This window comes from Chiloscyllium plagiosum, unplaced genomic scaffold (genome assembly GCF_037043375.1).
Source record: "Chiloscyllium plagiosum isolate Xiang-an unplaced genomic scaffold, Cpla_swu_hap1 HiC_scaffold_6, whole genome shotgun sequence".
NCBI classification, from domain to species: Eukaryota; Metazoa; Chordata; class Chondrichthyes; order Orectolobiformes; family Hemiscylliidae; genus Chiloscyllium; species Chiloscyllium plagiosum.
The window spans coordinates 31622996-31648597 of record NW_028270144.1 but is presented as its reverse complement, the minus strand read 5'-3'; the positions used below and the strand labels follow the sequence as shown (position 1 = coordinate 31648597).

Genomic DNA, 25602 nt, shown 5'->3' with positions numbered 1-25602 from the left:
ACTCTGGTAATTTTAAATGTCCCAAAGCTTCTTTCGAAGAGGTACATGAAAACGTAAACATATAATGGGGCAGGGTAAGTAAATTAATTAAGCAAGAGGGGAAAGCTGGGTTAGGGCATAGGTGGGTTGGGGGACAATGGATAAGAGTGTTGGATCAGTGAGATAAGTGAGTGAGGGGGTACTATGGATAAATTAATGACGTGAGGGGGTAAAGCAGATGAGGGAATAGGTTGGATCAGGTTTTGAATGGATAATACAAGTGAGAAAGGGAGTAGGGTGGTGGAGGGGTGAGGATGGGTACTTAGGTAAGGGGGAAAGGTGGGTGAAGGGGGCATTGTGAATAAGGGATAAGGTGATAGGTGGGCGCAGTGTCAGCTGAGTAGAGTGACATGTGGAGAGGGTGATAGGTTATAGAGTGATTTGGAAGATTAGGGGTAGTAAGGATGGTTAGGGGGTATTCATGGGGATTGACCTGAGTTTCATCACAGCAACAGTAAAGGATAGTTAGTCAGGGTGGGGAAATGGTGGTTGGGAGAGAGTTGGTATGAAATATCAGGGGGATAGTCATATAATTGTCAAGGAGGTAGAGAAGGATTTTTACTTTCTAACAGTTTCTGAGCAACTATCCAGAACGGTTCACAGAGTTTTGACTCTAACTCAGAATCAGAGACACATTCAGAAAGTGCTGGAGAGCAGAGGAAGTGTCCATTGGAAGATTACACTGCCTGGTGATTCCCATGGAGTTCTAGCACTTGGCTTTCCAAGAGATTCCGTAGTGCATCTTGCAGGGTCTTCGATTATCCAGAGACCAGATAATCTGGGCCAATTCAAGAACTACTCCATTTTGGTTCTAACCAGTTCTGAGTCCAGCTAAAGAACTACTCCATATGGGATACAACCAGCCCTTTGTAAACTGTACCATAACAGGACTTGGTTAGCTTGGATGGCTGATGAGTGATGTAGGATGGCAATAGCATGGATTAAATTCTGCGCACTGGCTAAGGTTACCACAAAGAACTCTCCTTCTCAATCTCTCCTCACACATAAAGGATGGTGACCTTCAGATTAATCAACAACCGGTTGTCTCTGTATAATGAAAGAGTGGGACTATGCTGACTTTACCTCCATCATAAGTTCTAAATCTTTGAATTTCAGTTCACACATTAAACTACACCCATCTAAAGCAAGTCAATTTTTGTTTTCAGTTCAATTATATTGGATTCAATTTTAAGTATGACACAAAGAGTCATTGAAGAAATGCATCACTTGGGTTTGAACATGTCGACCATTGTCACCGATTCTGGAGAAATGAATTCAGGAATTAAACATGCAAAAATAGGTAACCTTTGAGAATGTTTTCTCCTTTACTTTTGAGAATTAATTGCTCTGAACTCAAAATAAATGATCCTGCCAGTAATTATGGAAGGTGCCATTTTAACTTGTCCAATGATAAGAATAATAATAATAGCTCTTTCTGTTACAATTCCTAAAACAAACATTATTGACTCCTTTTGAGTCTTGATCATTGTATCTAAATACAAGGAAAGTCCCAGAGACTGAAAGGGAGAAGCTTTGGATGCTGATTTCATAAGACAGGAAATATAATCATTGGAATCTCTTTGATCATTTTGTAACAGCTTGGTTCTGTAACAATATGCCAGTGGACAAAGGTTTCCACATAAGTTAGAAAAACAGGAGTAAAAAAGTCGATTTTATTATGGTTTATTTGCAAAATACATCTCACTATAATAGGGGCAATATGTGTTAGTTGTACCCTGACATAACTGTGGTCTGGGAATAATAAGAATACCTGAAGAGACAGGTAATGAGGTTATTGGTGTATCACTGCTCACATTATCCATTAAATAATAGCTCCTTTGTTCTAACTCCTAAATGCTTTATGACATTACTTATTCATTCAATGACAGTCCTGCTGACATTAATTGGAGGACAATTGTGATATTATATATTCAGCCTCACATAATTATATTAGATCCATGAATAAACTATGGTTTATATATGTATTGGCAGCAAAACGAATATCAAAACTTACAAACCTGCTTGGTTGGATTTGTTGACTGAGAAAGATTCTGTTAATTTTTTCAATAGTGCCATTTCTAAAGATTTGAACTTCTTTTGTCTTCTTCAACAGCTTCACCTAGAAGCAAATAAAGCAAAATTTAGTCAAAATTCCTCATTTATTATCCGTTAAATTCTGTTATTATCTATTAATCATAGAAAACAGTTTAGAGGAACACATTACTTCATATCAAATTTACAATGACAACTGCAGTATTTCCTTTGTGTGGAGCAGCATGAGATGGGGGAGACACTAAATGAGTATTTTGCATCGGTATTTACTGTGGAAAGAGACATGGAAGATACAGAATGTAGGGAAATAGATTGCGACATCTTGAAAAATGTCCATATTACAGAGGAGGAAGTACTGGATGGCTTGAAATGAATAAAAGTAGATAAATCCCCAGGACCTGATCAGGTGTACCCTAGAACTCTGTGGGAAGCTAGGGAAGTGATTGCTGGCCCTCTTACTGAGAGATTTTTATCATCGATAGTCACAGGTGAGGTGCCGGAAGACTGGAGGTTGGCTGATGTGGTGCCACTGTTTAAGAAAGGTGGTAAGGACAAGCCAGGGAACAATAGACTAGTGAGCCTGACGTCGGTGGTGGGCAAGTTATTGGAGGGACTCCTGAGGGACAGGATATATATGTATTTGGAAAGGCAAGGACTGATTAGGGATAGCCAACATGGCTTTGTGCATGGGAAATCATGTCTCACAAACTTGATTGAGTTTTTTGAAGAAGTAACAAAGAGGATTGATGAGGGCAGAGTGGTAGATGTGATCTATATGGACTTCAGTAATGCGTTCGACAAGGTTCCCCATGGGAGACTGGTGAGCAAAGTTGGATCTCATGGAATACAGGGAGAACTCACCATTTGGATACAGAATGGCTCAAAGGTAGAAGACAGGGTGTGGTGGAGGGTTGTTTTTCAGACTGGAGGCCTGTGACCAGCGGAGTTCCACAGAGATCAGTGCTGGGTTCACTACTTTTCATCATTTATATAAATGATTTGGATGTGAGCATAGGAGGTATAGTTAGTAAGTTTGAAGATGACACCAAAATTGGAGGTGTATTGGACAGCGAAGAAGGTTAGCTCAGATTACAACAGGATCGTGATCAGATGGGCCAATGGGCTGAGAAATGGCAGATGGAGTTTAATTTAGATAAATGTTAGGTGCTGCATTTTGGGAAAGCAAATAGAGTCACAGAGTCATAGAAATGTACAGCACGGAAACAGACACTTCAGTACAACCCATCTACACCGACCAGATATCCCAACCCAATCTAGTCCCACCTGCCAGCTCCTGGCACATATCCCTCCAAAGCATTCCTATTCATATACCCATCCAGATGCCTTTTAAATGTTGCAATTATACCAGCCTCCACCACTTCCTCTGGCAGCTCATTGTATACCCGTACCACCCTCTGAATGAAAAAGTTGCCCCTTAAGTCTCGTATATATCTTTCCCCTCTCACCCTAAACCTATGCCCTCTAGTTCTGGACTCCCCCGCCCCAGGGAAAAGACTTTGTCTATTTATCCCATTCATGCCCCTCATAATTTTATAAACCTCTATAACGTCACCCCTCAGCTTCCGACACTCCAGGGAAAACAGCCCTAGCCTATTCAACCTCTCCCTATAGCTCAAATCCTCCAACCTTGGCAACATTCTTGTAAATCTTTTCTGAACCCTTTCAAGTTTCACAACATCTTTCCGATAGGAGACTAGAATTGCATGCAATATACTAACAGTGGGCGAGCCAATGTCCTGTACAGCCGCAACATGACCTCCCAACTCCTGTACTCAATACTCTGACCAATAAAAGAAAGCATACCAAATGCCTTCTTCACTGTCCTATCTACCTGTGACTCCACTTTCAAGGACCTATGAACCTGCACTCAAAGGTCTCTTTGTTCAGCAACACTCCCTAGGGACTTGCAATTAAATGTATGAGTGGGAGATGGAGTTTAATTCAGATAAATGCGAGGTGCTGCATTTTGGGAAAGCAAATCTTAGCAGGACTTACAACACTTAATGGTAAGGTCCTAGGAAGTGTTGCTGGGTCTGTTTCCGTGCTGCACATCTCTATGACTCTATGACTCTCTATGATGAAGCATAGAATAACTTGAAAGTTTGCAATGGCTGTTTAGATTGAAAGTTATCAATAAGACAAGACGTGCACACTGGGCAATGGAACTGTCAATTTGAGAGAATGCATTCCTAAATATGGGCTCATGATACAGCTGTTGGATAACTTTGTGTTTATATGCAGTAAGCAGTTGTTCAACCAGAAAAAGAAAGGTCAAACATTATAGAGAGGACATGACAATGAGGTTGAAGAGTTATGAAAGTCTCATTTCACAAAAAATATAGTGATAACAAGAATGTGCACAGATTACAAATATATAAAAGCAGAACAATCCAGAACAAGAGAAAGCAAACTCTTTCCTGTGAATTAGTACAAGTAAATTAAATGGGCGAAGATAAAGCTGACATAGTTCCACTGTCTCATTAGAGTGAGGTGACTGTTCATGGTTTAACCAGAAGATTGCCACATCTCAGGCAAGGGGAGAGGTTGAGAAGGACAGCCCTTCATGGTGACCTCAACTAGTGCAGGAATTGAGCCATTGCTATTGAGGCTACACTGTACCACAAACCAGCTGTCCAGCCAACTGAACTAACCAACCTTTTACTGTAATAAAGAAACAAATCCAGAAGCAACATTTCATATAAGATTTGATTTCTTAATATTATACCAAGATGTAATCTCTGTACATTGAATATTTTAGTAGATTACAATATTAACATAGAAGCGTTGACTTCAAAAACTTTTTTTCAGTGTTCCTGAATACTTAAGAATATGCAACTGAATTAGCTATACAAACAGAGCTAAATATGTTATATATATGTGCTATGATTCACTCATTGAATTGATCTACGGGATTCAATTTTCACCTGGAAAACTCCAATCCAGTTCAGACATCTACTGCCCACCTTGTGACTGAGTAAATTGATTGTGCAACAGGTTCATGTCATAAAGTCACTAAACTTGGACGTATGTGTAAGCACAATAAAAGAATATATGTGAAAAGGAAGTGGTATCTTTGTTCATATGTTGTCTCTCAAGGGAGAAAACAGTTCCTAGTGTAATGTCTATTGGATCCATCAAGAATTGTGGGGGTCAGTTAGCTAGTCTGGCTAGATGGCTGATGAGCAGTTCAGAATAATGCTTTTAGTGTCTTTTTTTGCCCCTGTCCTCGCTGATTTGAGACCTACTTTTCCAGGAAAAGATATGTCTCAAATCAGCAAACTGCCACTGCCAAAAACCGTGAAAAACAGCTCAGCATAAGAAATCAATAGATAATAAGCCAAGGGTTTGCCTTCAGGCTGGACACACAACTAAAAAGTATGGTCAAAACTGAGAAAATGATGTTGTCACTGTTTGTTATGACCTCCAAAATCAAAGCTATGTATTTTCCAAAATTGAGGGGCTTTTTTCTGGAAATGTACTTTGCCTGAACTGTATGGAGTATTAGCACTGTGTTGTGGTTGAACTCTGGGAAGAGTTAGCATGGTACATTGTCTGACTTATGCAAAAATTGTGAGTTTTTTTAACTGTGTGTGGTGTTATCATAAGCAGTGTGAACTGTGTGGACATTATCTATGCTTTATGTGAAGTGTAACTATCTATTTGCAACTATGTCAGTGTATTAACTTGTACATTGTAGGAAGAATATTGCGACACTGGTATTCATATTTACATTGCATTTCTTCTGTGTACCTTTAGAGTGCATGACAGCACTGTTCCAACAGTGGTAAACATGGGCCATTAAATGTTAACATTCACCATCTCAGTGTTTTACTAAAACTTTTAATGGATTAAAATACACTGTAGTTCTAAAACGATAAGAAATGCCGACTTAAAGTGGTTATGGTGCTCCTGACCACAGAGCGAAGCAAACTGTTTGAGACCCAGGTGGAAGAAATCAAATACTACTTTTATCTAAAGACATTGAAACTAGACAATTGTGTTTACATCAAGAAATTTGCATCTCGTGTTTTAATGCACATGTGTCTGATGATTTCACATATTGGAAAAGGAAAACCTCACCTGCCAGGTAGCCATCTTGGAAAGATAAAGAAAGCATGCTCAGAAACACATATTGAACAATATTTCAGGAGCTGCTTTTGTGCATCAGAGCAAAAAGAAAGAAAACAAATTTGTAACAAGAATTAGAAGATAATCTCTTTCCCTGACTCTCACAGATCTCAAAAACAATGCCCAATGAAAAGCAAATTGAGGAAACCATAATTCACTGAGAACTCAAGAACACCTATAAACTTCACCACTGCTGAGACTACCAGTCAACATTTAAATAATTGTAGTCTCAGGTTAAAAATCAATGTTAGGATTTTTAAATATGTAATTTTATTCCCTCTGTCTGTACTAGACATTCTTACAAGCGAATGCAGAGAAACTATACTCCAGACTAGCTAGAATTCATTACTTTTGTATCATTTCAGGGAAATAGGCATCTTATTGTGCCCGAAACGTCGATTTTGCCTGTCCTCGGATGCTGCCTGAATTGCTGTGCTCTTCCAGCACCACTGATCCAGAATCTTATTGTGGAATTCCAAGCATGGTTCATACAAACAATGTTTGTTTTCATTCCAGGTCAGTATCTTATTCATCCAGTCAGGGATTGTTTAACCTTATTCTAACCTGGTAGCGTTTGTTCCATTTCTTATCAGTGTCTCTTCACCTCCCTGTGTCTAATCTCTCTGACTCCTATGTTCTTTCTAGGGTGTTCTGTTGACACTGGCACTAATGTTGTACAAGGTTTGCCAGGATTTCTGTTTACAGTAAACATAGAAATCAATTAAATGTTATTTAACCCTTACAGCCTAATTCTCACACAAGCTAGTCTGAGGACAAATAAAAGCATATTTCTGTAATGCTCTAGAAAAATCACAGTGTACATGGCAGTTACAAAATAGGTACGCGGCTACCTGATGAAAGAGCAGCGCTCCAAAAGCTAGTGCTTCCAAATAAACCTGTTGGACTATAACCTGGTATTGTGTGATTTTTAAAATAGATAAAGTAATGTATTTAATCAATACTTCTGTAACTTTGAACTTCAGATATTTATTTCAATGTTAGCCTATGTCAACGTAACTTTTCTTTCATTAGACTCGAAGCATCATGTTTAGAAGTTTAGAATTACTACAGTGTGGAAATAGCCCCTTCAGCCCAACAAATCCACACCGGCCTTCCAACGAATAACCCACCCAGACCCATTCCCATACCTTATATTTACCCCCAACTTCCCCTTAAAGGAAGACGAGCTCCTGCCCTTAACCAGGTTAATCTTTAGGAGGATGCGACAGCACATCAACATTTTGACTCTTAACATCTCTTTGTAATGGCCTAGCAAACTGTATAGTCATAGCACATCACTAGAAAGGAGAACCATATAGATCACTGGTGATTTATGGGTGACATGGTAGCTCAGTGGTTAGCACTGTAGCCTTATAGCATCAGGGGCTTGGGTTCAAGTCCAACCTTGGGTGACTGTGTTGGCTTCTGCCAGGTTTTCTGACAGTCCAAAGGATATGGTTTAAGTGGATTAGACATGCTAAATTGCCCCATAATGTCCAGGGATGTGCAGGTTAGGTGGATTAGCTATGCTTAATGTGGAGTTGTGGGGATGGAGTGGGATGCTTTTTGGATGTCAGCACAGACTTGGTGGGCCAAATGGCTTCTACCTGTGCTTCAAAGATTCTATAATTATGCCTGGGAATTGAATCAGAGCTCGGTAGCTGCTCCATCATTCTAGACAATCTCGCAAAATCCTCCTAGCTAGTATTTTGGTCTGTTTGAAATGTTGAGAGAGCTCTCTCAAAAGCTAACCAAACAATAACCTGAAATTAAAATCATTGCTGAGGAATTTTGTTGTACCAGGTAGCCAAATTAATGCATATATCATGAACATGTCATTTTTTCGTTAATTTCAGTTCATCATTATAGAATTGTTTCATGCTGCAGTCCATAAAAGACTGTTCTTTGCAGTCATATTTAATCACTGTTCAGAATTTAACAGAGCTTCTGAAAAACATGTAAGTCAAGAAACTAAATATAGCAGCAGTTGCTGATGTTTTCTTACTATTTTAATGGCATACAATTGTTACCAATGTAGAAAAGCAGATGCTAAATGACATGAACTGCTGATACACAATTGTCTATTGTGCAATGCCATTGGAGATCAATTTCACACCCCATTGTGAAAGAATTATGTGCCATTAAAGAGAATTCAACTCTTGCCATTTCCTTATTCAATGGTTTTTGACCTCAAATAATGGGAAATGTATCATTCATGTAGATTAGGAAGACAGGGTTAATTGTTATGGTGATGAAATGAGTATTGGCTATTAATGCTAAACAAATTAGAAAGCACAAGGGAAACAGAAACTTAAAGTGTTGAACATACTCAGTTGGATTGGCAGCATCTGTGGCTAGACTGACAAAATTATGTTTCAAGTCAAATAGATTTTGAAGAATGCAAGGTGCTGCATTTTGGAAAGGCAAATCAGGGTAGGACTTATACGCTTAATGGTAAGGTCCTGGGGAGTGCTGCTGAACAAAGAGACCTTGGAGTGCATGTTCATAGTTCCTTGAAAGATAGGATAGTGAAGAAGGTGTTTGGTATGTTTGCGTTTATTGGTCAGTGCATAGGAGTTGGGAGGTCATGTTGCTGTTTTTCGAATGGTGTGTGCAGTTCTGGTCTCCCTGTAATAGGAAGGACGTTGTGAAACTTGAAAGGGTTCGGAAAAGGTTTACAAGGATGTTGTCAGAGTTGGAGAGTTTGAGCTATCGGGAGAGGCTGAATAGGCTGAGGCTGTTTACCCTGGAGCATCAGAGGCTGAAGGGTGACTTTTCTAGAGGTTTATAACATCATGAGGGGCATGGACAGGGCTAAATAGACAAGGTCTTTTCCCCCATGTTGGGAAAGTCCAAAGCTAGATGGCTTAGGTTTAAGGTGCGAGGGTAAAGATATAAAAGGGACTTAGGGGCAACTTTTTCACACAGAGGTTAGTGCATGTATGGAATGCAGTGCCAGAGGAAGTGGGGGAGGCTGATACAAGTAGAACACTTAAAAGGCATCTGGATGGATATATGAATAGGAAGGGTTGAGAGAGATATGGTCAAATGCTGGCAAATGGGACTAATTAGGTTAGGCTATCAGGTCGGCATGAATGAGTTGGACCGAAGGGTCTGTTCCTGTGCTGTACATCTCTATGACTGTATGACTCTAAGAGACATATTTGACTTGAAAAATCTTTGTTTTCTTTCCAAGGATAGTGCGAGACCTGCTGAGTATTTTCAGCTTTTTTCTTATTTCACATTTTCAGCATCTGCAGTACTTTTTATTTTAATTTTAGTTCATGGGCAACCCAATTTATTCTCTAGGTAAAAACAATGACTGCAGATGCTGGAAACCAGATTCTGGATTAGTGGTGCTGGAAGAGCACAGCAGTTCAGGCAGCATCCAAGAGCTTCGAAATCGACGTTTCGGGTTTTTCCTGATGAAGGGCTTTTGCCCGAAACGTCGATTTCGAAGCTCCTTGGATGCTGCCTGAACTGCTGTGCTCTTCCAGCACCACTAATCCAGAATCCATTTTATTCTCTGTCTTTCTTTCCTCACCATTCTAGTCAGTGGACAACAAATTCCAGTGTAAAAAAGGACATTGAGGCACTTATGCTCATTTTGGTAAACCCAAGAAGAGATTCACACCCAGCCTTCCAGCTGCCAGAATTCCTTTTAAAAGCCCAGAAAACAAATTTCAGTCATATCATTAACTAGAACTAGATTAACCAGTTAGGGCAGTGAGTCAGGTTCTGTTTCTAAGGAACTGGTAGATTGAGGAAGGAGTTAATAGGAGGAGGTGATAACTCTGTCATTCACATAGTTACCTTTCCACAACGATATTCCACTGTTCAGGAATATTCAGCTTTTATCCTTCCATGATTGTTTCCTGGTGATTGTGAGATTATGTATCATCAAAGTATTGCCATTATTCACTTCCATTCCCATGTTCATACCTGCCATTATTAATTAGTCTAGTTACTAGCTCTTGTAAAGCTCCCTCTTTATGGTTTCAACCACTTTATCATCTGCAAATCTAACCAATCTTATCATTCGCCAACCCCCAAACACCTCACACGAAGACACAAAAAACTTAGTGCCAGGCTCTATGTCATCAAATGCTTTTTAGATCATTGCTTCTGCACAGACATTGAACAGGACTGGGGAAAAACAACATTGGCAAACTCCTTTCCAATTTCCAATAAATATTCATACATTCCTGGAAGGTAAAGAACAAGTGCAATAAGTAAAGCATCTAGAATGGGAAGAACTGTATTTGATAGGCAAAGACAGCTGATATGCAAAATGTGAATAAACAACTCAAGAAGATTTCTCATGGTATGGAACAGGCTATTTGGCCTAACACGTCCATACCAAACCTCTGAAGAGTAACCCACCAAGAGCCATTTCCATACATTCACCCTTGACTAATGCACCTAACACTACAGGCAATCTAGCACAGCCAATTCCGCAGACCTGACAACTTCAGGTTGTGGGAAGGAAACCAGAGCATCCAAATGGAACCCACGCAGACACAGGGAGAATGTACAAACTCAACACAGACAGATGCCCAAGGTGGGAATCGAACCCAGATCCCTAGCACTGTGAGGCAGTAGTGCTAACCACTGAGCCACCATGCTGCCATGTGACTTGCAAAGAACTTGATTTGGAATGCCTCATATTCATATGAGACAGGGGGACTAACTTGCGAAATTGTTTTTAAAGGAAATTGGGCAAGATCTGCTGGATAGAAGAAGTAAAAAGTGTTGAAGTGCTAAGGAGAGTGAATGAATAGAGAAATGCACAGAATCATAGAATCCCTTACAATGTGGAAGTAAGCTATTTGGTCCATCAGAGCTGGAAATGTGTTGCTGGAAAAGCGCAGCAGGTCAGGCAGCATCCAGGGAACAGGAGAATCGACGTTTCGGGCATAAGCCCTTCTTCCTCTCCAAAGAGCATCCCACCCATACCCAATTCCGTTTCCCTGTAATCCTGCATTTCCAATGGCTAATCCACCTAGCCTGCACATTCCTGGACACAATGGGCAATTTAGCATGGTCAATCCACCTAACCTGCACATCTTTGGGCTGTGGGAGAAAACCGGAGCACCCAGAGGAAACCCAAGCAGACACAGAGAGAAAGTGCAAACTCCACACAGACAGTTGCCATGGATGGAGCCAAACCCAGGTTCTTGGCACAGTGAATCAAGATGTGCAATTAGGAAAAGGGCACATCTTGAAAGTGAATGGACTTGTAAGAAATGTTTTGGAGGAAACGTTTTTAAAAAAAAGTGGAAGAGAAGAGAAAATTAATGCTGGACATGTTGTGCTGCATTTTGGAAAAGCAAATCTTAGCAGGACTTATACACTTAATGGTAAAGTCCTCGGGAGTATTGCTGAACAAAGAGACTTTGGAGTGCAGGTTCATAGCTCCTTGAAAGTGGAGTCGCAGGTAGATAGGATAGTGAAGAAGGCATTTGGTATGCCTTCCTGTATTGGTCAGAGTTTTGAGTATAGGAGTTGGGAGGTCATGTTGCAGCTGTACAGGACATTGGTTAGGCCATTGTTCTAGCATGCAATTCTGGTCTCCTTCCTATCGGAAAGATTTTGTGAACCTTGAAAGTGTTCAGAAAAGATTTACAAGGATGTTGCCAGGGTTGGAGGATTTGAACTATAGGGAGAGGTTGAATACGCTGGGGCTGTTTTCCCTGGAGCGTCGGGAGCTGAGGCGTGACTTTATAGAGGTTTAAAAAATCATGAAGTGCATGGATACGATAAATAGACAAAGTCTTTTCCCTGAGGTCGGGGAGTCCAGAACTAGAGTGCATAGGTTTAGGGTGAGAGGGGAAAGAGATAAAAGAAACCTAAGGGGGAACTTTTTCACTCAGAAGGTGGTAAGGGTATGGAATGAACTGCCAGAGGAAGTGGTGGAGGCTAGTGCAATTGCAACATTTTCGAGGCATTTGGATGGGTATATGAATAGGAAGGGTTTGGAGGGATATGGGCCGGTTGCTGGCAGGTGGGACTAGATTGGGTTGGGATATCTGGTCGGCATGGACAGGTTGGACTGAAGGGTCTGTTTCTGTGCTGTACATCTCTATGAGTCTCTGACTGTATGTTGAAGATGATTTTTGGTGAATGAAAAGGTTGCAACAGGAGAGAGATATGGAATAATTACCATGGGCAAAGGACTATCTTCAATAAAAGCACGCATTATGATGATGATGATAATATTCTGGCATTTATATTGGGTCAAAACATCTCAAGGCATATGACATAACGCATAATGTGTCAATACTGTAAGGGGAAAAAAGAGATACCCTGTGAGTTGCAAGCCTCTTGAATTTTCTGCTCAATTTACATCATTGTTGCTTGCTGTTCACAAATGGTATCTTGTCCGTAGCCTCTCTGTTACTTTTAGGGACTTGCTGGATTTATACATTAATTGCCCATTGAGCATGCCACAGAAGTTTTGAGCTCATAATTAACCCCGTGAGTGCTCTTTGAGCAACATGATAATTGTTAGTACGATTGATCACTCTAATCTAGAGAGAGAAAATTTGCACTGTTTGGAACTAGCTCTTTCATGTGGAAAAATTCTGACAGGTTTAAAAATTCTAAATTTAAATTCTTTACATTTTTTCCTTACTTCCTTTCTCTTTTTACTATCTTCTTAGTCCACATTTGCTTCCCTTTATTTCTCTTGTTTTGCCTCATTTGAAAGTAATTCACCCCTACTTTCTTCTCAGTCATTACCATTTCTTTCTCAATCCTTAAATTGCCCTGACAAAGGGAACAGGCCACTGGTCCTATTGTGAATGACAATTCCAGATGGTCCCTTGCCATTGCTGCATGATTATTAGACTGAACTTGCAGTAAATCACACTGCAAATGATGGCCTCAAGCTTGTTTGAATGTTTAATCCTTCTGTACATTTGTCCCTTATCCCATCTCTGTAATCTTCTCTGGCCACAAAACCCTTTGAGGTGTCTGTATGTTTAATTCTCGCCTCTTGTGCATTCTCGATTAAAGTTGCTGAACTATTGTTGGCTGTTCCACAAATTGCCTTGGCCCCAAGCTCTGGAATGCATCCCCCAACTCCTCCTCTTTTGCCCACTGCTTCTCGGTATTTTTATACTCTTTTAAGCCACTTCTCCAGCCTTTACCATGCTTTTGGTCACCCAGACAAATATCTCCTTAGATAACTCCGTCCTTTTTTATGTAATGCACCTGTGAAATGCCTTGAAAAATTTCATCGTATCTCATTAGAGGTGCCCCATAAACATAATATTGATGCTGTTGGTGGTGATGAGCCACTATATCTAGTTAATGTCACAAGATTCCTGATGAAGAGCTTTTGCCCAAAAAGTCATTTCTCCTGCTCCTCCAATGCTGCCTGACCTGCTGTGCTTTTCCAGCACCACACTCTCGACTCTGACCTCCAGCATCTACAGTCCACTTTCAACTAATGTCACAAGATGCCCTACTCCAGCAAAATTTGACCATATATAAATGGCCAGCATCAAAATAAACCAATTTAGTAGTAACTATCACTGTTTTGTACATAATACTGCATTACATGTTTGTATCATAATGAGTTAACATTTCTGAACATAATATTTGCGGTAATAAACTGATGAGTACCCCAGTATTCAATGATTAGTAAGACAGAGATGCATGTGAACTGGATTCTCAACAGACAGAAGAGACTGAACTCATACTTTTGCTATTGCACCAGATTGTTGAATATTAGCTATTTTCAGTATACCATGATCCAAGCTACGAAGTATGCCCTAGGTTAAAAGTTGGTTTGTTTTGATCCAACAAATCCAAAACTAGGGCAAAGTGTGGAACAATGACTTGTATTTGATTGTACCTTTATTCACCGTGAAAAATTATTTTAAATTTCTTGACTTTTATAAGGCACTATAAAACACAGAACCATGCTTTTAATAACTCCAAGCCTAACTTTTTATAAAACCAAAAAACAGAATCAGAAGCTTAGAAAATATAAGTCTCTTTTGATTGCCTCTGTGAAGCAGAGGCATACAAAAATACTGAGATGAGAAAAGTAATATTGTACAGAAGAGTCACAAACCACCATTTAAAAATTATTACCTTAAAGCCTGAGTAATAGTAGAAAAGGGCCATTAGTTAATATGTCGACATATAAACACATGTTTAAGACTCATTGTTCTGCTCACATATCCTACTTTGTATTCTGGACCAGTTTCGCCTGAAAGCCCTCTAGCCAGTTTCCTAATAAATTCAGGAATTGTACTTACATAACCAGTTGATGTTAGTGACTATGCGGTTAAATTATATGGGTGGAGAGAAAACAGCTTCTTCAAAATAAAAAAAATTAAAACAAGGAGTTTGTGTGTGTATTTGCAAATTACCTAAACCGGTTGTGCAAGTTTTGGGTGGGGTTGTATTCACAGCGGAATGACAATAACATTCTCATGTTCCCATTTTCTAATAGTCAATGCAAATTTTCATCAAATTGATAAGATTTAATGTGTTTCCATTTGAAATTCTGTTGTAGCTGTTCTCAAGCAGACTCGGGTCAAGATATGTTTGTAATTGTTGGCATCAATTGCCAAGGGACTTTGACTAACTAAACTACAAATTGACAAGAGTTTTACCAAATCATGCAACATTGCATTTGCTGTGCTTTTAAACTCCATTATAAGGTCATATATTTCTAATCGTAGTAGACTTGAACATTCTGTGTCTATGTTCTGAAAGGATCAGGAATGCCAGCATAGTAGTAATACATTGGATCAGTAACAAGTTTGAATTGATGCTAATTGGATAAGTTCAAATGTTCCCATAGTGGTCTTGAAATTTAACAGACAATCAATTTTTCAATGTATAATTTCAGTTACATCACACTGCAAATTTTTGCTATAAATTCTGTGTTATGATCGAGCCCTCCGCAATCACCTGATGAAGGAGCGTCGCTCCGAAAGCTAGTGTGCTTCCAATTAAACCTGTTGGACTATAACCTGGTGTTCTGTGATTTTTAACTTTGAAATTTAAAATTATTTAAGTAGATCCATAGTAAAGTTAAAATCAATAAAGCTTTTATTAATTTTGTAAAAGCCCATGTGTTTCACTAATGCCCTTACATAAAAAGGAAACCTGCCAGCTGAGGTGATTAGATTCCCTACAGTGTGGAAACAGGCCCTTCGGCTCCACCAGTCCACACCGACCCTCCAAAGAATAACCAACCCAGACCCATTTCCCTCTGACTAATGCACCTAACACTATGGGCAAATTAGCATGGCCAATTCACCTGACCTACACATCCTTGGACTGTAGGAGGAAACCTGAGGACCCAGAAGCCCACACACACACGAGGAGAATGTGTAAACTCCACACAGACAGTCACCCAAGGCTGAAATTGAACTGTGAGGCAGCAGTGCTAACCACTGAGCCACTGTGGCTCCAGCTATCCAGCAGTGTGGTTGACACTAACTGCCCTCTGAAATGGCCTAGCAAACCATCCAGTTGTCAAAAAATGATTCATCACTGCACTCTCAGGAGCAATTCGGTATGGCAATAAATCATGGCTTTGTCGGTGATTCCCATATCCCCCTTTTCAAAAACATTGTACCTGCTGTCAAATGCAAATTAACTGCCCTTTTTATTTCCATTATTACAATAGGAACAACACCGCAAAATGTTTCATATCTTCCATTGGCTGTGAAAAGCTTTTGGGCATCTTGTATTCATAAGAAGTGCTATACAACACTGCATATTCTTTTTAAAGGTACCTATCTGAGATTAACAGGATATTTTCCCACTTTGAAGACTCGATGTTAGCTTCAATTGTGCAGATGTAGTACTTCCACAGAATGAGATTGAAAAAAATGCATGGAGGCAACTATTTGCTGCAACCAATCCATGAGAGCATTTCTGGATCACTTGACGCTAGAGCCTAGGAAGTCGGGAGAGGGAGTTGCGGGCTTGAAGCTGTTGAACAGATAGCACAGAAGAAAGGGGTTGAGATATCTTGGTGGGGAACCCCTTAATACAAACAGGGCACCCTATAAATGAGGCAGCCCTTTGCTTTCCACCCTTTTTCATGTAAACCAGAGGAAGCATCCTGCCCAATCTCATCTGACACATCTCTCATCCATTTTTTTCAATTTGGAGCAGAATCATTTTCTGATGATGAACAAGAGTCCAGATTACCAGCAACAAAACTAAAGAAACATTTCAGTCTCTTACATGTATGCACCACCATGGTCAGAATTTCCTTTGGAGACTGCAATGTTAAAATGTTCTATGCAATTTTTTCATCTTTGAGACTGAGTGTTTGGTGTGCCTCAGCACTTCTTTGTAACATGACTAACATCAGACACCTAGTGTGAAGGAAAGGGTCATCCCTTCATTCTGTCACACAGTGATTGCCTGCACAATGAAACAGTATTTATCACAAAAATCGCACAAGTGTCTCTAATTGTAATTGTCTATTAACCCTCACTGGACTGCCTACAGCATTCCCACTATTCCAGGCTGAAGGAATGCTGTTGGATAATTCCTCTTTCAATTATGCCCACACTAAATGTCTGGAATTGATTTTGCACATAAGTTTTATTTGTTGAAGTTCAGAGAGATTGTTTTTTTGAATAAACTCTGTAAACATAATGATTTGATATTAAATAGACTGTTTGGCTTTCAGTGTTTCCAGCAGTCAGCCGAACCATACCTCCAATTCACCAGCTGACACAGATATGTCAGAAAAGAGGACTTGCATTTCAATACCTCCTTTCACAACCACAGAACAATCCAAAGCACATTGCAGACAGTGAGATGTTTTTGAAGAGTGGTCACTGGTGTAGTATAGGAAATGTGACAACCAATTTGCAACAGCAAGTTACGAAAGTAGAAAGAAGGGTCACTGGAGCTGAAACATTAACTCTGCTTTCTTTCCACAGATGCTGCCAGGCCTGCTATGTTTATCCAACAATTTATACCAAAATCAGGAATGTGATAATGACCCAATACTCTGGACATTAAATATTAGCCAAGATACTAAGAAATAACTCTCCTGCTCTTCCTTAAAATAGTCTATTGGTATTTTTACGTCAACCTGAGATAACAGACAAAACATAGCAGCTCTAAAAACGTAGCACTGGAGTATCAACTTGGCTGTTCCTTCTCAAGTGCTGACATGGGATTTGAACTCACAACATTCTCCATCAAAAGCAAGAGTCCTACTCACTGACAATAACACCAGAAATCTCCTCTGCCTGCTATAGCACATTTCATGAGGCTCCAATCCACATAGCAACTGCACTGCCTCCTATCCATCTCTTTTACTTTACTATGAAAAAAATACTCCACCCTTCTCAAGTCCAAAGCCTTTCTTGACTTTGTGTCACATCTCATGAACAGTGATAACACTGAGATTTTGCCAAAAATAAATAAAACTGCATAAAATCCTTGTCAGGAGTAAACTGCAAAATAATATTTAAAATGAAAAGATCAGAAGTGAGTCCATTAGCACACACAGTTAATTTTCATAAATTACAGTTCATATTTATTTTAAAAAGGATCTTTTGCTCATCTCTTGCATCCCAGTAACCTTCTTTCAGTTTGCAGGAGCAAGTAGTTAAGTGAATTTATGGTTTAAGTTGACATTTAATTTGTTCTGATCGGTGCTGCAGAGGGTCTGCTGGCCTCATGGTGGAAACATTTTCTTATCCAAGTCTCTTGCACAAAGACATTGAGTGATCAGGTGATGATGTGCCTCAGGATTTGGGCATATGCCCCGAGTGTGGGAAGGTGTCCACTCGCTCCTCCCACCTCGTGATCCACCAGTGGGTCCACACCGGTGAGAAGCACTTACCCTGCCCCAAGTGTGGGAAGGCCTTCAGCGATACCTCTGACCTGCTGGCCCACCAGCAGGTGCAAACCGGTGAGAGACCATTCACCTGCCTTGTGTGCAGGAAGGGCTTTACCCGCGCCTCCAACCTGGTGAAGCACCAGCGGGTCCTCATGTGGGAAAGGCCCTTCAGTTGCCCTGAGTGCGGGAAGGGCTTTACCCAGGCCTCCCACCTCATGACACACCGATGGGTCCACACCAGGGAGAGGCCATTCGCTTTCCTCGAGTACTGGAAGGGCTTTGCTGTCTCCTCCACTCTGCTGACCCATTAGCAGGTCCACACCAGGGAGAGGCCATTCGCCTGCCAGGTTCATGATGTCTTGCAGCTTGAATAAGCACCAGTAGAGGCACCAGAACTCCCAACAATTGGATTCCACCTGTGACACTGCTGTGGGTCATCCCCAGGACTGACCTCCCGCCCGTTTTGACAGTGGGTGCAGTGGGACAGTTGGTGGGCTTTTTTGTTTTCTGCTGGAGTGCAACCCGCACCCCAACACCCACGGAGGGGCACAGTGGCTCAGTGGTTAGTGTTGCTGCCTCACAGTGCCAGGGACCCAATTCGATTCCACCCTCATGGTGGCTGTCTGTGTGGAGTTTTCCTGTTTTCCTCCTCCCGTGCCTGCATGGGTTTCCTCCGGGTACTGCAGTTTCTTCCCACAATACAAAATTGTGCAGGTTCAGGTGGATAGGCCAAGCTAAATTGTCCCAATTGTCTCAGGGATGTGTAGGTGTGGTGCATTAGTCAGGGGTAAATGTAGAGTAAGAGGGTAGGAGTTTGGTGAGTTACTCTTCGGAGGATCGGTGTGGACCTGTTAGGCCAAAGGGCCTGTTTCCACACTGGAGGGATTTTATGATTCTACGATTCTATCTTGAATATCAAAGCAGCTGGGAGGACACAAGTTGTCCCGTGTAAGTCCTTTGCTGAGGGCTTATCTACAATATATAATAGATGGGTAAACTCTGAGGCTGGGGACCCAAGCACAATGAGGCATTATTAGAAAGTCAGTGGTGTGAAATTTAAAGCAGTGTTTGCTACTTGTTTAATGCTGCTCTTTTGCATTTCCAATTATTTCCACCACCAGTCATTATTTAATTTAAGGAGGCCATACATTGGTTATGGATGACACATTACTCTGGGGAAGGTCCCATTAGCTTCTGTGAATCTGTCAAGAGTTTCAACCTACATCTATCACTGCTTAGTGACCAGCTGGTGTCTAAATTATTTGATTAGGAAATAAGTGGGATCTATTTGGAACCACATTAGATCTAAGTTGGAATGACTTGTGATAAAGGATTTCAACCAATTTGCTACTTCGTGACACCCTCAGTCACGCAGTTCCTGAATGAGTCAGTTTGGCTGCAGTCCAAGCTATTTCTAATGATTGAACAGCTTAATGATGTTTGGAGGGGCAGACCTGCTACTGGGGTTAAGACCTTTCCTTTTTTATTCCAAATATAACCCTGTAAGGTAACTCCAAAACAGGTATGGTGGTCCAGGTTGAGCAATCAAGAAGAAACTTCGCAGAGACAAGCTGTGTCATTTTTGATGGGTAAACTCCAGTGTATCTTTGTTTTATACTTGAAGTTCTTAAGACTTGTCTACTGCCACCTGTGCCTGTAACTTCTAAGCTTGGTAAAGTGAGGTGCCAGTCTAAAGAAGACGGGTATTCACTCTATATTGAGCAAATGTCGAGTTCCCAGCAGACTGATCTGGAGATTCTTTCTCATGGTAATGCATGTTAGCTACCTGATTGCCCAAATCATCTCTGCCTGATCTGCTTTATGCGCGTCCAATGAAACTACGATTAATCATCAGCAAAAAATAATTTCAAATGCATATTTATTTTCGCCTCACCATTCACAGCCACACCTGAAAAAAAAACAACCTTTAGCTTTGTGACTGTTTTGCAAGCCCTGCTTTTATCTATCTGATCACCAATCACTTCTTCAATTATCAAAAAATAACATACTAAAGTAAAGGTAGAGGCTTTTCATGCAATGATTTATGTCAAAGACAGTTACAGTCAGACCACTCTCGTGAATTGGCACTTGATTACAAGATTTCCCATACCAAAGTCAAAGCAATACAATTACAAAAATAACTTAAATTTCACTCCTAATGACTTGACCCTTGACAAATCTTCTGGCAATATATGCATTAAATATATTGCATTGTAATTCATAGATCATTTCATTTGTGACAGAACATTCAAATTTGTGACAGAGCAATGCCATTTCAAGGAGGAAACACCTTTCATAACTGGCCAGCCAAAATCCATCAACATATGTTGAGAATCTAACAAATTCAAACCAAACTTTCTTCTGCTACATAAACAATATTGTCATTTGAACCATTTTAAAGGTACTGGGATTCTTTTTCACTTCCTTACACATTAACAGCCAAAAGTGTGTAAATAGGTTGCTAATTGAACTTTGATCAAATCTGATCAAAGTGTCAGAGTGATTAAAAGAAGTACAATGTTAATATCAGGCACTCACCTATTGGATTTTTGTTCTCTGAAGGAATTCCTTTGGAGTTTCTCCTCTAGCAGTGTTAACAGCTGAATACACTTTGCTGCTCTGTGTTTCAGCAAGCTAGCTGACAAGAGTAATGTTGAACAGAATGCTGGCAGAGGTAACTCCCAGCTTATTTGTTCCTGTATTAACATGGTTCCACCCCACTGACACTGACTCACACTCACTCCCTCTGGGTGGAGAAGAGGGAGGTAGAGCAACCTCCAACGAGCAGAAAGCATAAAGAACAAAGTAGAGTGGCAGCAGAGTTTCCACATTCCACCACACCCTCTCAGATCAACTAAACTACATTCCTTCCATATCAGCACAACTCCACCTGAGCAGATTCCACCACCCAAATATTATTTGCAGGGTAGTTAGTTACCACATACACCTGTCTGCAAAGTATAAGAACCAAACTGTCCCTGACAGAGCTTTTGCACTGCTATCTTTTAAACAAAACCAGAATGATGGATATCCAAGATTGATTGCAAATCAGAGCCAAATAATCATTTAAACTAGGACCTGCACCTTAAAAAGGAATATAAACTGCTGATATATCTCAAATATGATTTAATCGAAGCAAATAAGACATGTGCCAAATTTAGAGTCTATTCCCCTGCCCTAACCCCAATGCATTTTAATATTGCACTTTTATAATGATCTATCCAACTAAATTTTAAATGACGTTATCGTATTTGATTTCTTAATCAAGGTCTTATTTTAATCATATTTAAATGACTTCTTCTGAAAAACAAAATACTTTTGGTGACTCTTTGTTTATCAGGGGTAATCCTGAATCTACATCCCATTGTTACTGATTTGCCAACCAGAGGAAATAAGGGGTGATTTTAAAATCATCGTGAGGATTCACCTGTAGGGCCATAGGGACAATTGTAACCTGCTCTTCTGAACAGGCCAGAAGGATATCTACAAGGTCCTTCCTTAAACATAAGGGGTGGAATCATCGCAGATTCCAAAGGCAATTATATTAATCAGGCACTTACACAGTCAGAGGTCACATAACACCAGGTTATAGTCCAGCAGGTTTATTTGAAAACACAGAAGCTTTCAGAGCACAGCCTTATCGTCAAGTGCCGCTAAGAAAGGGGCTGCGCTCCGAAAACTTCTACAATTTCAAATAAACCTGTAGGACTATGGCCGGTTGCTGTGTGACTTCTGGCTTTGTTCACTCCAGTCCAACACTGGCACCTCCACATCAAGGCACTTTCACTGTACAGGTTCAGGATTTCTATAGAATTTGTTATGTGAAACACATGCATTATCCAACTATGTCAAATGCAAATCCTGGCCACAGCAATTTTGACAGATCAATCACAATCATCTCGGTGAAGCAAAGGTAATCATAGGTAACCTTGTCACATAGAAACAGGAAATGGGAGCCAGAGTAGACCATTCAACCCTTCAAGCCAGCTTCGCCATTCAATGGACCATGGATTATGTCTGATCTTTATACTCTCCATACCATTTGATCCCTGTGGTGATTGGAATGAGGTGGATCTTATTGACTATGAGATCCTTGATTGGAGTTGTTAACCTGGGCCAATCACAAAGCCTTGGCTGACCAAAATAAACAGAAGATGAAACTCTGTATGTTTTATGTAGTGTTGTTTTGTGAAATTTCAGGCACATTATGGTTGTGCCAATACTTCTCTTGAGTATTGCTATTGTTATATTGTATTTTGTATAATTATGAATAAAAAATAAACAGGAGATTTAGAATCTCCTCAGTTCAGGGGACTGACTCTGAGCTGGCTGGCCACAGCCAGTGTACCGTGCACAAGGAAATAAAGGCTGACTTGGTGATGGGATTTTGGCCTCCAGGCAGTTATTTCAATCCCTTTAGTCCTAAAATCTATATCCATCTCTCCTTCTTGAAAACAATGCAGAGCCTCCTGGCTGACAGAAGATAAGATAGATTGCTAACTTGGCCAAATGGCAAGGAATGCTGGGTACATTGGCAAGTGAAACTCTGAAATCACAAAACCCATACACCATATACAATGCAAACACAGCAGCCAGGTGCTAATGACATTAGCATAATGTAAAAGGCAACAGTTATTCAGCACAGACTCCCGCAACAACTTATCCACTAAACACAGGACAGTCCAGGCAGAAAGGCAACAGGTCCTGCTATAGAAAGAGACTGACAGTAGAATGTCATCTAAAAGATTGATTCATCTTTCAAACTATTAAGTATAACTCTCTGATTGTCCAGAACTACAGAAAGTTCCAGAAAACCATCTATAAGGTATAAAAACAGAGTTCACCTGTTGGACTATAAGCTGTTGCTGTATGACTACTGGCTTTGCTCACCGCAGTGCAACACTGGCACCTCCACATCAAGGCACTTTCACTGTACAGATTGAGGACATCTATAGAGTTTGTTATGTGAAACACAAGCACTGTTCAAGTATGTCCAATGCAAATCCTGGCCACAGCAATTTTGTCAGATCAATCACAATCATCTCATGCACAGTACACTGGCTGTGGCCAGCCAGCTGAGTCAGCAGAACCCCTCTCTCTTGGAACTGCTCTTGTAATCATCTGAGGCCTTCTGAGGAACGTAGCATGGTAAGACGCAGAGACCAGCTGACCATCCATACAGAGAGAGAGGGAGAAAGCAGCTTCACAGATCCAGAGACAGAGCCACAGGGAGTGCAGTTGCCTAAATCTACAAGAGACTTGGGAAGTATTGTAACCTTAAGGGGCCAAATAGGATTAGGGACAGTATGTTTAGTATTAAAGTTTATTGTAATTTTGTTCCTAATAAAGTGGAAATGTTTTGCTTTGGTACCGGACTTGTGTTTGTATTGATTTGACCACTTTGGTATTGTGGGTCACCTGGGCAAATCGTTCAGAACATTCTGGTCGGAGATGTCCACAACTTGTTTAACGAAAAACCAGACAACAACATTCAATGTTTTTGCCTTGACTGCTTTCTCTGGTAGTGAAATCCTGGGTGAAGAAATTTCACCTCCTTTCAGTCCTAATTGGTCGACTCTATATCTTTAGATTGTGGCCTTTGTTCTGGACTACCTGGTAATCAGAAATATCCTTCCTGAGCTTACCTTCTCTAGTCCTGTTAGAATGTTATAGGCTTATATGAGATCCTCCTCATTCTTCTAAACTGCAGTGAATATACTCCTAACTGATCCAGGCTCTTTTCATATGTCAGACTTGCTATCCCAGGAATAAGCCTGGTAAATCTATGTCACACCTCCTTCCATTGCCAGAATACACTTCCTCATATGAGGTAATCAAAACCTGCACACAACACTTCAGATGTGGTCTCACCAAGGGCCTGCACATTTGCAGCAAGACATCCCTGTTCCTACACTCAAATCCTGTCACCATGAAGGCCAACATATCATCAAACCTGGGCCACAATTCTCAAAGACCGGCTAAGGTATCATCGGCTGCATAAAACTGTGGAGTTGGTTTCTGCTTTCCTCCAACTGTACCTAACAACATGCTGTTATTGCTGGCTTGCTTGGATGATGGAAGCATGGGACATAAGCGGCATGGTGGCACAGTGGTTAGCACTGCTGCCTCACAGCGCCTGAGACCCGGGTTCAATTCCTGCCTCAGGCGACTGACTGTGTGGAGTTTGCACGTTCTCCCCGTGTCTGCGTGGGTTTCCTCCGGGTGCTCCGGTTTCCTCCCACAGTCCAAAGATGTGCAGGTCAGGTGAATTGGCCATGCTCAATTGCCCATAGTGTTAGGTAAGGGGTAAATGTAGGGGCATGGGTGGGTTGTGCTTCGGCGGGTCGGTGTGGACTTGTTGGGCCGAAGGGCCTGTTTCCACGTTGTAATGAAATATAATGTAATGTAATAAGGTTATATTCATCCAACCACACTTACAGTCTTCCACAAATGGTTTGTGTTGCATCCATCCTAAAAGGTCCACTCTGTCAAAGGTTCATGTACAGGCATGCCATAGCCATCCTTTTTGGAGTCTTCCATATCCTACTGTATTGAGTTTGATGCTGAACTGTCATTTGTCTGTCATGCAAATGTTGACTGTACATATCGTGTTGTGTCTCTGTTTGCTCCACACAGATTCAAAGCAATCACATTGTTAGTCTGGTTGTGGTGCAATTAAGGCACAGAGAAACCAGTTGTGGGGGGGGGGGGGCATTGGTGAGGGGGCAGTGGGGCAGTGGGGTATGGTGCCAGAGAAATGGAGAATTGCTAGCATTCCTCCCTGCTTGAAAAGGTTTGCAAAGATTGGCACAGCAATTAAGATATAAACAGAGGGTAATGGTTAGGGGAAATATTTCAGGCTGAAAGAAGATTAGACACAGAGTTCCCCAGGACCATGCAAGACGTGGAAAAATTGTGAGGAGAACAGTATAGAATATCAAAGAACTTTTTGACATGTTGGCAGAGTGGACAGAAAAGTGGCAAATGAAGTTCAACGAGGAGAAATGCGATGTGGTGCATTTTGGTAAAAAGTGAGGACTGTAGAAGGGCTTATGCGTAAAACGTCGACACTCCTGCTCCTCAGATGCTGCCTGACTTGCTGTGCTTTTTCTAGCGCCACACTTTTGATAAAAAGAACACAGAGAGGCAGTATAAAAGAAAGGGTACTATTCTAGAATGTGCGCAGGAGCAGACAGACTTGGCATAAATGGGTATATAAGTCATTGAATGTAGTAGGACAGCCAGTGAGAGCGGTTAATAAAGCAAACCATATTCTAAGCTTTTCAAATAGAGGTATAAAATACAAGAGCAGGGAGGTAATGATGATTATATAAGACATTAGACGGGCCTCCGCTGAAGTATTGTTTACAGTTCTGGGCTCCACACCATAAGATGAATGCAAATGCATTGGAGAGAGTATAGAAGAGGTTTATGTGACTGGTTCCAGGGTAGAGATATTTTGGTTATGAGGAAAGATTAGAGAATTTGGGTCAGTTTTCCTTGGAGAAGAGATTTGGCAG

The 25602-nt window shown here is 40.8% G+C and overlaps 1 protein-coding gene across 9 annotated transcripts in view; it reads right to left on the bottom strand.

The window, feature by feature from the left end:
• The window catches only part of scel (sciellin), a 76681-nt gene extending 55901 nt beyond the window's left edge, over positions 1-20780 (bottom strand). For 4 of the 9 annotated variants that reach the window (XM_043691429.2, XM_043691427.2, XM_043691431.2 and 1 more), the window contains exons 1-2: positions 20621-20776; positions 2058-2158 (exon numbers count right to left, since the gene is read on the bottom strand). In XM_043691429.2, coding sequence (XP_043547364.1) covers positions 2058-2115 — 58 coding nt within the window. In that variant the 5' untranslated portion in view covers positions 2116-2158; positions 20621-20776. Of the gene's footprint in view, positions 1-2057; positions 2159-20620 lie in introns of all 9 variants that reach the window. The other 5 variants (XM_043691424.2, XM_043691426.2, XM_043691425.2 and 2 more) reach the window with 3 other exon arrangements.
• Positions 20781-25602: the final 4822 nt, after the last annotated feature.